General features: G+C 42.7%; 1 protein-coding gene across 3 annotated transcripts in view; it reads right to left on the bottom strand.

Annotated features, from left to right (window-relative positions):
• Positions 1-17,283, bottom strand: part of CSTPP1 (centriolar satellite-associated tubulin polyglutamylase complex regulator 1) — a 133,454-nt gene that overhangs the window by 58,826 nt on the left and 57,345 nt on the right. For all 3 annotated transcript variants that reach the window (XM_074997621.1, XM_074997620.1, XM_074997618.1), the window contains one exon: positions 14,155-14,285. In XM_074997621.1, the coding sequence (XP_074853722.1) occupies positions 14,155-14,285 (131 nt within the window). The remainder of the gene's footprint in view (positions 1-14,154; positions 14,286-17,283) is intronic.

The raw sequence follows: 17,283 nt of genomic DNA, 5'->3' as shown, positions 1-17,283 counted from the left end.
GTTTACATGAGAAAGAGCAAGTAGACTGGCCCTGATGGGAGGAAGAAACAGTGTGTTAGAAGCTTGTCTCTGCAGAACACTTGTGCTTTAGAGAGACTATGTTTATACTGAAGTAGGGGATATTGCACACCGAAACATTTCACAAAAGGAATTGTTCTGGTCTTACAATGAAGGACTAAGTATAAACATGCAGATAGCCAACCAGTATATATAGCACTTGCTACTTTGGGCTCCATCAAAAAGAGCAATTTATTGCCAGCCTTCACAGAAAGCAGGGAGTGTACTGATCTGAGGGACCACCTTTAGGAGGTTGAACTTTATGAGTAACTTATAGATATGCAAATATAGGGCTGGAGAGCTCATCAAATCAAGCTTCCTGCTGAGGCACCACCAAGTAAATCTAGATCTTCCCCAACAAGTGTTTGTCTAACATTTTAATGTGTTCTTAAAAACCTTCTGTAATGCAAATACCACAATCTACCTTTAGAACCTGTACCAGAGCTTAAATATCCTTATAGTAATAAATGTTGGCCTAATATTCAATCTGAATCTGCCTTGCCACAGATTAAGTCAATTCTGTCTTCAGCATACGTGGAGGACAGTTTAACTGTCCTCTTTATAACAGACCTCAAGATATTTGAAGACTTATCTGGTCCCCTCTCAATCTTTTCTCAAAATTAGTCACCTTCAGCTCCTCATTGGTTGGATTTTCTAACCTTTTGTAATTTTTGTTGCTCTCCGCTGGACTCTCTCAGATTAGCCCATATCTTTCATCAAGTGGAGTGCCTCAGACTGGACACACTACTCCAGATGAGGATTCTTTGACAAGCAGAATGGAACAATTACTTCCCATTTCTTATGTCTGAGGCTCCTGTTAACATTCCCTGGAATTATAATAATCTTTTTAGCAACTGCATCACATTTTTGTTGACTCATTCAATTCATAATCCAGAATAACCCCAGATCCTTCTCAGAAGTATTACTGCTTGGCTAGTTATTCTCCATATTGTAATTGTGTATTTGCCTTTTCCTTCCCGGGGTAGTACTTTGCATTTATCTTTATTGATTTTTCATCTTCATTTTCAAACCAACTTGTCAAGATCATTCTGCATTCCAATATTGTCCTCTAGCATGCTTGCAACCCCTTCTGAGTTGAAGTTACCTGCAAATTTTGTAAGCATGTGGTCCACTCATTAACAAAAAGACTGAACAGTGCCAGACCCCTGCAGAACCCCTCAGGATATGTCCCTTGCATTTGATGGTGAACCATTGATAACTACTCCTTCAGTATAGTCTTTCAACCAGTTTTGTACCCCCTTATAGTAATTTTATCTCTACCATATTGATATTAGCTGATAAAGTCAATGTTGACCCAAAACACCTATAGAAACTGAAATGGCTTACCTCATTAATCCATTTCTGAATGGGAAAGAATTCCCATATATGGAGCGGTATGCCAAGAATGTTTTAGCATTAATTTGGTATGGACTAACAATGTGAAATTACTGGAGTGACAGCAAACATCACAGCTACCCTGATTTATGCCTTGTTTTTTTTGTGCAGGAGGTTTTTAAAGGCCCAGTATGGCAGGTGGTACATGCTTTAGAATGTTTAAGAGACGGAAATTGGAACAGGAAAATTCTGAGTGACTTTGAGATTAGCTGTGTACAAGTTTGTTTCCTTATGAAAGCCAAAGCACATATTACATCATTCCATCCAGATGGCACACAACCATCTGCAAATCTCAATGAGCCAAGGATCACTTAAAAGCTTTTAAAAGCAAAAGGAGAAGGCATTTAAGTCCTTAAAATAATTTAATTTTTCAATATTGCTTAACAGTAATGTGTGTGTTTTTCTATTTGTCTAATAGCAAAGGTAACTTGCATTAGTAGGTAAATTATGGTTTGTGGCTAAAACACGGGACCAGAGGTCCAGAGATCTATCTTCTATCTAGGCTTTGTGTGATTTTAGGCAAGTCACTTCACTTCTTCAGGTTTCCAAGATGTAAAATGGGAATAATATTGATGGGAGTTGCAAGAGACAGAATTTCTTAATATTTGTAAAATACTTTTGAGATTTTGGGATGATAAAATCTAGAGAAAGAAATACGTTGTTAATCAGAGTTTTGAAGATAAAACGGGGCTCACTCTGGAGAATTCTGTTATACAAGTCCTCAATCATTTTAAGCCTTAAAGATGATTATCCCATTTTAGTCATTTCAGAAGTTTGATAAAATACTTCTTTCATCAGAGCAGACAGCAAAATTAAATTATTCAGGAAAAAAAGATGCAGTATTAAGTGATCATTATCCTACTTATGCTGTCTAATGTATGCTTTGCACTGCAGTTTCCTACAAGGAAGAAGTAGTTACCTTGTGCAATAATTGATTCTTGGAGAGGTGTGTTCCTATGGGTGCTCCACTGTAGGTGTGCTTGCACCCCTGCACTGCTAATCGAAGAACTTTGGTAGCAGTGTCTGTTAGGCCTGTACATACACCATCTCTCCTCATGCCCCACCATAAGACTAGACAGAGTGGTGTTGTGAAGGAAGCAGGGAAGAAAAAGGATGGAGTGCCCATTGCAAAGAATGTCCAAGACCCATTGGCCTGATCTTACATGTTCCCAGGAGTTTCCCCATTAGGACTTGTTAACTGGCAATTTGAAATAGTAGTGTGGCTGAGGATTTGATCTTCCTCCAAAAGAGGTCCAAACACTTCCAATGCCTGCTGTAGGGAGCGGACCTCACTTGGTGTGTGTTGGTAGCCACAAGAGTTGACAACGTCCACCTGAATGGTGTTGAGGGGAGGATGGGACGAGAGGAATTCTGTCTCCCTTGCTAGGACACTTTATTTTTTTAAATCAGCCCACTTGCAAGCAGGCACCACCTATACTGCATTCTGCCACAGAGATTTTGTGGGTTCCAGTAGAGCCTCATTAATGGAGAGGACTATTTGGAGTACAAGGAAGATGGTAATATATGAAGGAGTTTTGATGGATGTCCTTGACCTAATGGTATTTTCACAGCAGTGACTCCCAAACTTTTGTATTGGTGACCCCTTTCACACAGCAAGCCTTTGAATGTGATTCCCCTTATAAATTAATAACTTTTTTTGTAATTAACACTATCATAACACTGGTGGCAAAATGCAGTTTGGAGTGGAGGCTGACAGCTTGCAATCCCCAATGTAATAACCTAGTAGCACCATTGGGGTAACAACCCCTGCAGTCTGAGAATGCCTGATGTAGAATGTCTGCCACTCTTTTTGCTAGGTACTAGAAAAGGTGTAAGTCATTGGCCAATGATGGTGCCAGGGAAAAAACAACCTCATCTGGAAAGGATGGAGATATGTTGGCATTCAGAGTCATCTGTTCCCCAGTGATGCCTTGCCTTTCTTCTACTATCTCTTCTACAGGTTCTGAGGCATGGAGCACTGTGGCCAAGGGCAACAGCGTAGGGGTTCATGGGTGAGCTACAAGCCCAGTAAGCAGGAGAGCAATATGTAGGCCAAGGATCATAGTATGGCCCCTGGAGGTGATAGTAAGGAGTCTGCTGATGGTGCCCATAGTTGGCCATACCAAGGCAGTGGTAGTAGGGCCATCTGAGCGTATGTTCAGATTCTGTTGGTGTTGAAACAGGAAGCCTGGGAGGAGACTTCTTTGATTCGCTGAGTCTGAACTAGTTTGGCAGGGCAGCAGGGACACCTCCTGTGCCAGATGAAAGCAATGTTCCCTCTAAGTTTTCCCACGCCTGTGCAGAATGAATTTTGTAAAGTGCACCAACATGGAGGTGATCTGTGACACACTATATCAATACTGGCGCACATAACAAAATTCATGTGGTAAGGTTGGGACCAAGGGGTTTGGACTGACGAGGGCCCAGGGATAGGGCAAGGGGTTGGGATGCAGGGATGTAAGGGATCCAGCTAGGGGTGTGGACTCTGGAGTGGGGCAAGGGATGAGGGACTTGGGGCAAGGGTAGAGGGTTTGAGTGGGAGGGGTACAGAGTTCCCTGGGACAAAGATGTTGGGAGAGGGGACTCTGCCCAGATCTCTCCCCCTGTGGCAGCTCCAGAGCTGAGGCCACAGGATATATGCCTCCCTCCCAGCCATGGCTTAGGCACTTTTCCCCCAGCTGCAGCAGGACCAGTGGGGGTTTGGCTTGGCAAGGGAGAGGGGTGCCTCTTCTCCAGCTGAAACAGGTTGGGGACTGGGGATTTGGGGTCAGAGAGGGGTGCGTTTCCCCCAGTAGCCTGACTTTATGTTATGTTCAGGCCTCTCTCCCAACTGTGGAAGCTTTGGCATGGCTGTGTTACCTGAGCAACCGCCTGGCGCTTAACAGGCTTCTGTGAGGCCCTGCAGCTTACAGGGAACTTAGGTGCCAAGGTCCCAGTTCCAAGGAGACTCCAGTATGTAAGGTATATGGGGGTCTCTCTGGTGCTAGAACTCCACTGACAGTGCCGGAAGACTGGAAATCTTTCCTGCGCTGATTGTTCCAGTACCAAAGAGGGCATCAACAATGGGGCCAATGGTGTGGTGCATACCAAGAACAACCTCTTTACAGAATGTGGCTCCTGTCTTTGTGCTTCAGTGTCATTAACTTGGTGCTCATACCAATTAGTTCCACAGACATGTCAATGGCACCTGCCACTCCAGGTCTTCACAAGCCACAGGTACCAGGCTGGGACTGTCTTGATGTTGACAGTACCAAGAGTGCTGGAGGTAGTTTACAGACAGATTGGGGCTTGCTCTCTTTTTTGATGCCTTTAAGAAGGGTCAGCAACTGAATTCTTCACACCCATTGTCCTTGGATGTTGAAGTCTGTGGGAGGGATTCTCACATGCCAGCTGACTCTTGCATGGATACAGTAAAATCGCCTCCACAAAAACAACCTTCTCATTCAATTCTCTATCCTTGTGAGAACTGTCCATAAGCTGCTGTCAGAGATAACACTTCTGTGGAATGTGGCCTCCCCACAAAGCAGAGAGTGAATCAGAAGTGCTTGTATGCTATGGGAGAGGTACCTCTTGAAGCCTGGTAAATTGGGTATGCTCCACTGGGGAAAGGGTCCCCAGTGAAAAGATGGGACAATAAAGTTTTGAGGGGTTTTTAAAAGAAAATACAAAGAAAAATCCACTCACCGGTAAAATGGCTTTTGCTTGTGAACTCCACCAAGAGCCCTGAGTAAACACAGTTAACCAGTCAACTGGTTTAACATCCCTACTCCCCATGCTCCCACACTTTCCAACCAAGTGTTTCTCTTCCACCTCTCCTCATACTCAGTTGAAAGGATTTCTCTTCTTATGAATACAGCAATCAGCTCTCTGGCCATGGTGATGATTTCCTTTTCCTTCAATAGTTTTCTTCCTGGCAGCAACCAGCACTATATCCCACGGCCGCTTCTGATATCCCACAAATTACATTGCTTTAGATCTAGCAGTTTGTTGAGTCCAAAGCTGTCAAAGTTTCCACAAGATTCAGGACCTAGATCTGAGATTTGGTACACATTCTGGGAGGGAAGCCTCAGAGAGGGCAAGATTTAAAAACAATATATAGTCCAGCAGAAACTGACAGAGCTGCTGAGCCCCTGCTACAGATTTTGCTGGTGACCATCAAAAGACAGGGAAACCTGCCAAGCGTTTTGGGGGAGACAGCTGGAGAAGAGGACTGTTGCTGTTCTAGGCAGATTCATTCCTTAGCAAAAAAGTTTTCTTTTGTTGGAGTTTTGCTCATACTAGTTTCTACTCCAATTTTCCCGGATTTAGTTTTTTAACAAGCAAATATATCACTCTGTTCTTCCTAATATTCACATACACAAAAAAGGTGAGGTGGAAAATATTGTGCCACAGTTAAATAAATCATGCAGCCTTGAAACACCAAGATGTTTTGTAGAAAATAAAGGAGAGGTCAGACCCCGCCCTGGGAAGAAAGCTTCTCTAATTAAAAGTTTCATTAGCGTATAAGAGTAAAAGGTTTTAGATATTATATCTCACAGATGGTTTCTTACTCAAACGCCTGAGATTTTATGTCATACTTTGTTGCCTAAGGAGGGAACACAGATAAGTTCAGAAGAATACAGACTAACATACGTCAAATTCAGAAAATGAACACATTTTATCATGCTAATTAGGGGTTCCCCTCTGCCTGAACAGAAGCTGTTTTTCAAAAAACAGTATTTACCCTAAGTAAATTTTAGTTGACTGTTCTAATCTCTTCAAGTTTTTCTACTACTCTCAACAACATGGCATTTGAATGCCTTCTGCTTCCTGAGACAACTTATTCCCTTAGCTGTCTTCACTTTCACCTTGCCTTCCACAGTCTTCGGGGTGAAACCACTCAAATGCATTGGAAGCTCCAGAGATTCCCCTTATGTTCACACCTAGCCATTTTAGTGACAGAAATGCAGCAGTCAGACGACAGATATGTAAGATACATGGAATACCTCCTTGACTGGATTGCACTTGGAACACAACCTACAGATTTTAAAAAGCATTTCAGGTAAGCAACAATTTCCTACTGAGCACTTTTAACCCCAACAACTAAAAGGATAATTTTGGAGCTGAAGACTGCTCCTGAAAATCTCATAGCCTTCCAGGGAGGAAAATAAAGTATCTTCTTCGTGTTCCAAAAGGTGGCCTCCTACCCAACGCCACCATTCCTTTCCTAATTTCAACTTCAGGGGAGATTCTCTACAGACAATCATGGAACAGCAGAAAATAAAACAACTTCATTCTGTAATTTGTATGACACCTTCCAAACAAATGACACAAAAAAGATTTGCAGACTTAAATAATGCCAAATACCAGACAACAATCCTATACATTACAAAATGCAGAAATATAAGAGGGTAACAAATTAGAATGTTATGTCATAGAGTCTCTCTCCCTCTTGCCATTGGCCCTAAGAGCCATCGGCATGGGGATCTTAAGAGAAGACATGAGGAAAGATAAAGAAAATTATCTCCCCACTGCTGACAGACCTCAAAAACAATTCAGAAGCCAAAAGATGTCCTGAAAAGGATACAGACTTCACAGGGGGTCTTGTTTCTTACAACTCTCTGCCCTTTTGAAAAGTATAGTGAAGGAAGAGAACAGCTTTCATCTCCTCCGCATCTATCAACATGTCTGCTAAAGCAGGGGTTGGTCTGGGCCATGAAGAAAAAAAAAGTGCATACTGGAGTTCCATACTGACTAATGTAGCTATTTCTTCAAAATAACCTCCAATGGATGGTTTTGTATGTCCAACAAGTGTGCACATTACCCACAATGCCTTCCTGCAGGTGTGGGGAGATGTCTGCTGAACACATTCTGTGAGCTTTCAGATTCATCGCACAGATTGCACAATACAGAATGTATTTTACTCCAGGGAGCTTCCCCACATTTTGGATGTACTAACTCTCCAGACCACAACACAGTAGTTTAGTGCTGTGTCGCAGGAATCTTTAACTGAAATATTCATTCCAATGGGTTTGAGTAAGAATGCTGTCACAGGGATTGGAAACTGCCCAAAAGATTGCAAATTACAGGAATGGGTAATAAACAGCCATTGAATTTTGGGAAAGTGCCCAGAGGAATATCACCACGGTAATCAGTGTAGAGCTAGACTTATTTAATAGTTTCAGTATAAAAAGAGGAAGTAAAGAGCACATTAATAAAATTAACAGGATACTAAACTGGGAAAATTGTGAACATCTGGAAGGAGAGAGAAATATAAAAAATTCCAGAGGTTAGAGAAAAAATAGTTTTGGAAGAAAGCAGCTAATACACCCAGAGAAAAATAATTTAATACAAAGATATTCAATGGAAGGAAGAAATTTAACAAGCAAGAAAAATGACACACCTATGATTGAGAACAGACAGCAAACTGGACATGAGCTTACAATGAGAAATGGCTGCAAAAGGAGAAAGAATATTGGGGATGCACATACAAAGGGATCAGACCAGATGATGGACCATGACTCTTCCGGAATACTGTGCTAAGTTCTGTGTACTACATAACCACTGATAAACTGAAATTTGGATGGGGAGTTCGCCAGTGTTCATTTCACCACATCCAGACCAGACCACTGTAATACACTCTACACAGCCGCAATGCAAAAGCTCAAGTTTGTATGGAATGCTGGTATATACTCCTTAATGAAAGGGGCAACAGTGATTCCATAAACCCCATGCTTTGATCCTTCCACTGGCTCTCTGTCTGCTTCATTTGCTATTTCAAGCTCTTTGCTCCAATCTTTAAGATGCTCCAATGAGTCAAACTGAGTTATATCAGGATGGCCACATTTCAATCCATGCTCCACAAGGACAGTGCATAATATGTGAGAGATGGAGATCAAGTATTCACTTCAGGTGGTCTGAATGAGCTTCCAAAAGAGATTGTACACTTGAACCTCCATTCTTTGAATATCCCAGATCTGGGAACACCTGTAGTACAGACGCTGGCAGAGGGAGGAGGAAGCGCTCTGCACGCTGCTGCACCCTCACCCCACAAGCTGGGGGAGTGGTAGTGCAGTGATGTGCTCTCCGAAAACTTTTCCTCACCACTCCCATAATGGCTCGGGTGGTGCCTAGAAGCAGTCACGTGTGCCCCTGGGAGCAGAGTGCCTGGTAAACAGGCTTGGCTTTAGGATAAGGTGAGCAGGGCAGTTGACCTGGGCCCTATGCCTTCAGGGCCCTGCATGGCAATTAACTATAGCATCCATGGCCCACCAGCCAGGCCCCACTCTCAGCATGCTGCCTTGGGACCTGCCCATGTTGCTGGGCCAGCTCTGAAGGTAAATGTTTCTCCCCACAACTTCCTCACAAACCCTCCCACCCTCCATTGTCCAAATAAATCCTTATTCTAGCATACCCCAGCTCCCAGCGTATGTCAGATTAAAGAGGTTCAAGTGTACTAAATCCAGAGTCTGAATTTAGGGCATGTGATAAAACCCTTCCTTTTGAAAAAGCTTTCCCACAATAACTAATAAAAGACACATTATAAATATAAAACCTAACTAGATCTTCCTGTAACCAGAGAAGGGAGAGAGCAGAAGATGCCATAATATCCACAAGATGAGTATCCCTATGCAGTTCAAATATAGCTAGGAAGTTCCTAGAGGCTCTGGTGATGGATGCTATTGGAAACAGATTAGACAAATTACATACAGGGTTCAGAGAAAAGCAATAGACATTTTCATGGATTGGAGGAACTGATTTCAGGCATCATTAAAAGCTAAATACATACAGCCTAAGCAATAAATACAGGGGAGGTGATAACAATCTAGATGTTTTTGAAAGTGTAAGAAAGAGAAAGAGAAGAACTTAGGTTAGTACGCAGAACACAGGATAATGGCGTGAAAATAAGAAAGAGAACTCTGGCTGAACTGCAAGAAAATCTTGATAAATTCTATTTGGCTGTGAAAGTCTTCCCAGGAGAAGTTCTAGAAGTGAGATGGTTTTTTCAATCTCTAACTTCATACGAATCATACAGAGCTGGTGCTGCCCTATTTTTTGTTAATACTCTAATCTTCTTTGGGTTCTGTGTAATCAAGAATTGGCCATAGCCTACACAGGGCTTGTCTATATTACCTCCCTACTTCAAATGGAGGATAGTAAGTAGGGTAACGGGAGATTATTAATGAAGTGCTGTGCTGCATATGCAGCACTTCATTAAGCTAATTCTCCCCCGCAGCAATTCTGAAGTTTTAAACTTTGACGTGCCGGCTCGCGTGTAGCCACGGCTCACCCGCCAGTACTTCAAAGTGCCTGGGCAACTTCGAAGTCCCTTTGAGGAGTAAAGGGATTTGAAGTTGCCCAGGCACATTGAAGTACCGGCGGATGAGCTGCAGCTACACACAAGCCGGCACTTTGAAGTTTAAAACTTTGGAGTTGGCGTGGGGGAGAATTAGCTTAATGAAGTGCTGCATATGCAGCACAGCACTTCATTAATAATCTCCCAACACCCTATTGACCATCCTCCCTTCGAAGCAGACACAGCCACACAGTCCTTCTCCATAGGTCTATATAACAAGCTCATTATAGAGATTATGTGCTTGCTTTAGGGATGAGCACCCTCCATGACAGCAGTTCAAAACACAGTTAGACTTCTGCTTTCCCAGGAAGATGTAAGGAAGTATGAGGTGGTGACTACACAAAATGTGCAATCTGAAAGAATTTAAAAGGGGCATAACTGATGATTCTTAAAATAAAGAGCATATAAAGGCAAAAGTCCCCACTGCACTTGTGTGAAAAGGTGCGGGAAGGGGAGAGGACTGAAAGGCAGGAGGAGAGTTATCAAAAAACAGAAATAACCTTTTCCTCATACCTGCAATATTTTCCTGTTTCAGTGGCTGTAAAATCTGAAGTAACCAATTGTCCCTTCTGCCTGGAATGATAGTGTCTTGCTTCTGGTCTTAAATGTACATCTAGAGGGGTATGCCTAGAGCTGTAATTTTCAACCAGTGTGCCACCAGAACTGTCCAAGTATGCCAGGAAATTCAGTCAATTTCACCTCACAGCTCTTTGCAGAGCCACTACAGGAGGGAAATTGATGACCCTAAGCCAGCTGGGGCTCAAGCAGCAAGGCTGCCTGAGTCCCATAGTTGGGGGGGTTCATCAATTTCACCTCACAGCAGCTCTGCAAAGAGCCAAGAGCAGGGGGAGGAATGACAACTCCATGCCAGCCTTGCTGCCTGACCCCCACCTGGCATGGGGTTGATCAATTTCCCCACCCTTTCCCCAAGGTGTCTCTTTGCAGAGCTGCTGCCAGGGGAAAAGCTGATCCCATCCCGCAGGAGCCCGTTTATGCTGGAGGCGGCTAAAATGCTGCTCCCTTGCTTCCTGCCCCAAACACACTAGTGGGGAGCCTGTCCCCCACTGGATGTGCGGGAACCTGTTGAAGGTGGGATTTTTTTAAATGCCACATCCCAGCTCCAATGGGTTGGTGGGGAAGGGCAATGTTTGAGCAATTAATGCCGCTGAAAAAAGTGGGCGTGCTGTAGAATTGTTTCTCTCACTGAAGTGTTACATGTTTTTGAAAAGGTTGGGAACCACTGACATAGAGGATCAGGAAATTTCTCTCTTCCCTGTAGGCAATTTAACATTATAGTAACAGCAGCTGCTGAAAAACTCCTAGAAGACTAGGAACTCTAGAAGGACAGTTTGGCTTTGCACCTTTCCATGTATGTGTGCAGATGGCCTGGACTGCACTTGCTTCCTCCAAATGTGGTGGGCCTGACACAGATTTCTCAGTACAAAATGCCTTTAATTGTTCAGAGAGCATCTGAAGGAAAATAACCTTTAATTAAAACCAGAGAGTGGCCACAATGTGAAAGTCATGAGGGTTGGAAGAGCACACGTGGACTTTTGAAATTTCACAGCAGACTTCTGCAAGGTCTCTGCTTTCTCAGGATAAACTAACAGTCCTAGGCTACATCTACACTAGAAGCATCGGTCTACAGAAGTTACTGTTGGAAGAGATGTTCTGACAAAACTTCTGTCAACAGATCACGTCTACACATAAAAGTGAATCAATCTTTTGATCCACTCTGTCGACGCCCCCCGGAGCATCTACGTAGCTTTTTTGGCAACAGTTTCTGTCGACAAAATGCATTTTGTGTGTAACTGCTCTGTGAGTTTTGTTTACAAAACCCCAGTTTTGTCTATAAAACTCTCCAGTGTAGACATAGACCTAGGGAACAGATAAACACAAGGAATGGGTTACCTAGATTCTAAAGACTTAATTTAAATGCATGCAAAGGAAAGATAAGACTCCTGGTTACCCTACCTTCCTTACTATATTCCTAATACATGCTTTCTGTGTATGGTATTCTGCATTTGAGCCAAACACCTGCCATGGAGAATGTTGTATGTACTAAAATAACAATTTAGTGGAGCTGTACTGACCCTGGTACAATATTAACCAACTCTGTTTGATAAGTGCTTAAGGGAAGGAGTAACACCCTGTCATATTTTCTTTAATGTGCAGAATTACAGATTTATGCAAACTTGCATTTAAAACTGCACCTCAGCAATTTTTTATAGCAGAAACCCCATACAAAACACACCCAATACATCGCTGTCAAACAAAACCTCTTTTAGTTCAGGGTTTAGCAACTTAAACCTCTTCAGGTAGTAAAAGATCAACTGTTGATAGCCACTTTGTCTTAACACTCTTTAACATGTGGCCACCTAAATGTCACCAATTCCAGAGCAAAATGATGTATGAAGACAAAAATAACCCATAACTGGCATTCAATAATCCTTTTGGTGATGACACCAAATAATACGAAGTAAAAGCAGTTTCCTGAGTCTAATGAACTGCACCTCTGCACAAAACCTAACAAGCCAAACAGGTAGGCCTGCCAACAGAGGGGTTTAAATGGGGCAATTGATCGTTGGCACCTTTGAAACACTACAAAGTGCGGTGCCACCATTCTGTGTGTGGTGGACTAGGATTACCATGTCTGACCTTTCAAAAAAGAGGACACCCTCTTGAGGGAGTGTCTGTATCAGTATCTACCAACTCACATTGTATTAATGCACTATATATACTATAACACATTAATACAACATGAGTTAGTAGCTACTGATACAGGTACACTCCCTCTCAGGGTTTCCTCTTCTTTGTATGGTAACCCTAGGTAGAGGTGAGGGCGCCCAGGGCTCACTGTCGGCGCAGCTGCAAACAGGCAGTAAAGTCATGAGGACTGGAAACTCAATGAAGACCCTGCAGCATTCTCCCAAAAGAAATCTTCTTATTGCGCCTATTATTTCCTTCTAATAAAATATTCAGTTATACAAAAAAATTCACCTAAGGACCGGTATAAATTATGCCTAATCAGTGGGAGATTTCTGCCTCTCCGGAGCTACGTACAGCTTTCTAAATGCACGGCTACACATGATGGCTGGCTGAGCCAGGAAAGCTCAGAGTGAGGCACATGCATTCTCCAAGCGATGGCATGTTTACTGCAAGACAAGCTATTCCTTTGGGGGTGGGGGTTCTGTTTACAGTGGGAGTTGCTGGCCAGATGGTTAAATTGTTGATTCAATCCTTTGCTGAGTTGTAAAGTATCAGTGGAAACCTCACTTCCTGTGCAGGGATGACTACTGCTCTGAGATCCCAATAAAAACCAAAACAAACAAGCAGACCTTTCCTGATCTTAAATTTGTGTTCACATAAACTTAGAAACTGCAGTATCCTACGTATATAACCTTCATACTGCTTTGCCTCACCTTTCCATAGCACATCATTTTTATGTACATACACACACACACACGCACACTCTCCTCCTACATTCATCAAAAAGCAAAAAATCCAACCCCAGAGTATCTGAGCATGAAGATCTATGTCCTTCATGAATGTTTTTTGTGATTGCATGAGGTGGCAGTCTCTCATTGGTAGTCTGGATGTGGTGGAGAACCAAATGAGTGATGTTTTCAACTCTCCTGTGAAACCGTCATAGTGGATGCTATTTCACTGCAGATGCATGGAGTGGAAATTAAAGTAAGCTGCTTAGAAAACAATGTGTTTTGGATTGCCTCATTAAGAACAAGAAGCCTCCAGCAAACAGGACAGAGAGGCTTCAAAACAAGGTTAGAGTGTTTACCTTTTGCCCAGGGGGGAAAAAAAAAGCATAAGAGCTTGGAGAACGCTTTTGTAAGGGGCTGGATGAATTACTGGCAGAACATATTCTATTCCAACAAGCTGTATTTCCTCTACTTATGCAAACCTGTCTGTTCAAAGTCCATAAAATGCACAAATAATCTGGGACTTTCTCACATCAGGAAGAGTGTTCTTGAACACCTTGAGGTCCACACCCAAAGGGTACTAATGGGCAACTGAGCCTCTGCCTAAAAGCACCAGGATTTTATTCTCTTCCCTGATCTATTCAATATTTACATGTAGCTGCTAGATGTGAAAGTGAGATTCTATGAACCTGACTGCCACCTTTTTCAAACAGCTATTTCTGTGTCTGGCAGAAATAAGGCTGTGGCAGAGATAAGTTTGTATAAGATATGAAGCTGGCAGAAATTAAACTCCTACTTGCTACTACAACAGTGCTTTCATTGTTGGAGGATATGTGTCCCTAAAGCATGAAGACAATCTTTCATTTAGTGTGGCTTTAATCTTATACACTGATACTGGCTGCTCACAGTGATGGATTTTGGAATGCTTACCTCCATTTTTACCCACTGCTCGGAAGCATCTCCAGAAGGTCCGTAGGAAGGATGCCCTGTTGTGAGGCGTGGCTTGGATGAAGCTGAACTCTCGGAACAGAATGTGAGTTCCTTGACACACACTGTTAAAGCTGCAGAAATAAAGTAAAAATGAAAGTCAGATGTGAGATTAGAAAACTGACCCCAGCTGTTGTCGACAACACGGAAACTATGGGCAAAGTTACACTTTATGAAACAAATCTCTAAACCATATCACAGTTCACATCCATCAGTTTTATAAACAGGCATCTAGTTGCATGACCTAGATCTCAAAATTTCAAATCTGTGATCCAAGGGCTCTTGAAACTCAAAACAAATTCATTCTAAAATATCCACAGACCCCAGGTGCCCAAGAGCCACTGGAAGATCTGAAATACTGAACAATCCTTCTCTTTGCCCACTTGGATATGGGTGAGTTTTACAGTTGCCTGCGGCAGGGGAAGCAGGGCAGAAGGAGCTGACAGACTTGCTGAGCCCCTGGGCACGATGGGGCTGGGGCTCGATGCTCCCGGGAGGAGTGTGGCCTCAGGCAGAATGGGTGGGGCAGGGCTCGGGGCAGGTAGCTCTTAGCACTACCAGGCCCCAACACCCACCAGCCAGTCCTGACAGCCACCCAAAGCACGCCACACTACATTCCAGTACTAATTTAAAATGCCTGGGACTGAAGTAGCATAGGCACTCACTCTCTGGATTGCCACTTTGTGGTGGTAAATTGACTTGTGCGTTCCAATGAACCTGAGAACGATGCCGTAGGGAGTCTCATATTCCCAGCAGGGTCACCTTTGGCAGCAAGGTCAAGGGGGAGGGACCAGATGAAGAACAATGCTATAAGTCTTCAACAGCTGGAGATGAAGAAGGCTGCAGCGGCACCCTTATCATTTACCAACAACTTTGTTGGACTGGTCACATGGTCCGGATTTCTGATCAGTGTCTCCCAAAACAGATTCTGTTTTCCAAGCTGAAGGAAGGACAGAGGAGCACTGGGGGCCAGAGGACATGACTTCAGCACGTGCTAAAGGCATACATGAAAAAGTGAGGCATCAGTGTTGACGCTTGAGAGAAACTTGCCCAGGAGCATCACCAGTGGAGAGTGATAATCCGTGAGACGGTGGTGCAATTAGAGAGGTCCCACTGTAGCACAAATGAGGAGAGGCAGAGAAGGAGAAAAAAAGCAACAAAAACTTCCCTTTGCCCTTCCAACAACTACCAACACCTGCTGCTTCTGTGGTAAGACCTGCAGCTTCAGAAGCAGGCTGGTCAGCCATCAGTGGAGTCACAAACAGGAGGGTGACAGGAAGGCATCCTACTCATTATCAAGTGACCGCCAAGAAAAAAAGAGCATAGGCGCCAGGAGTCCTGGGATCTTTTGAATCACTGGTCCCCATGGCAACTGTCCCCCTTTGCCCCTCACCTCCACCCATTTCCAGTCAGTGGGCCTAGTTGCCTGTCTGTTCAGAAAATATATCTCCCTCTAAATGAGTCTGAATTGCACTTCTCCCCACATCACAGTTCTCCCTTCAGCCACATGCAACTTAATGAGTGATTTTTAACGTCCAGGTTACTGGAATTTGCACATACTGCAGATGTGCAATCTATTTCAGTTTTGGATACAATGTAAGTGGCAATTCACAGTGTGGCTCTGACACTAACTCTACAGAGGGAGCAGTATTATATTCCATATAAACCTACATGACAGTCATTTTTTTCTTGAAGATTCTCATTCTCATGTGCAAGACTTCAACATTTAGGTTGTAGACACTATGGGACATCTATTGGCTTAATTACCATCTCCATTTGATTTTCTCCCCTTTTTTCACCTTTTAGGTTAAGAAATATATTTATTTTCCCCCTTTTAGGTTTTAAAAACATATTTTTATTTTTATTAACATTTGTGAATGTTTGCAAATGTCCTTTAAGATTCAATAAAGATCAACGTGTGAAAGAAATAGAAACAAGAACACAAACAACAGTCAGACCAAAGTCAAAAGGGTCTCTTTTAATGCAAATAGAGTCATCCATGCATTTTGCAATGCTTCTTATCAGCAGGACAAAGATTTCATGCACTCTAGAGAGATCATTAAGGGATTCCCCCAGGACAGCAGATTAGTCCATCTCCTGTGGGAGATTTAATGAAAAAATGCAAAGTTTATTCCTGATCACAGCAGAACTCCTCCACAGGTAACTTCTTCACAAGAGCAAAAATGCATTGGTCAGCAGGAAGCCTCTTAGTTACTTAGCTATGTTTAAAAGCATATCCTGCATTGTAACTGAATATTCAAGTCACTCAATTACAGGTAAAATTCCCTTCATAGGACTGAGAAAGATCTTTTTTGTGACATAAAGGTAGTCAACCAACCAGACATTCAGAGCTCTTTTGTAGAGCAGCAGTGGCATGTTATATTTCTGCTGTAGAAGTAGAAAGTCTCTGTTTTGATATAAAGTAGGTTTTTACTATCATGATCATCAAGTTAAATTTCATTAGACTTCTTTAGATTTTCTACTTTATTGGTATATTTTAATTAATTCTAGCAATATATCAAATTACAGTACCACCAGCAGATTTCTGATGACAAGACTCAGAAGCTCTAAAAATGAAAATACAAGCATCCAATATGATTTTTTTCATTAGTTACTTTGGATTTTAGCAGTTTCGACAAATTCAATTTTACTGCAAGTTTCACAATATTTGGTCTCTCTCTTAATCCTCTTCTTCCTGGAGGCATATGAATGCATGGGAGTCTTACATGTCATTAAAATAATAAATTAGTTTCTAATTCTCCTGGTTGCAGGAAAAAGCTTGAAAACGTGACTTGAGCAGACTTCAACGAGACTCAAACCAGAAGGCAATAAAAGGAATCCAAATAACTAGCTTTTGATCTTGGGGGCCTGACTCACAATATTTGAATTCTTAATGTTGCTAGTAATGTTACTGTAAACACTACAGGCCTACTTATTATTACATCTTTATTGAGCATCAGTGTGCTTAGTGTTACACAAATCAGATGAAGACATGGGCACTACTCCAAGCAGACTCTGGGTTGGGGCCAGGGATGATGGATTTTGGGTGCAGGCTAGGCCAGGGGCTTGGTG

The sequence above is a fragment of the Carettochelys insculpta genome, chromosome 6, assembly GCF_033958435.1.
Source record: "Carettochelys insculpta isolate YL-2023 chromosome 6, ASM3395843v1, whole genome shotgun sequence".
Taxonomy (NCBI): domain Eukaryota; kingdom Metazoa; phylum Chordata; order Testudines; family Carettochelyidae; genus Carettochelys; species Carettochelys insculpta.
Note: the sequence above shows the minus strand (reverse complement) of the source record. Positions and strands in the feature narration are given on the sequence as shown.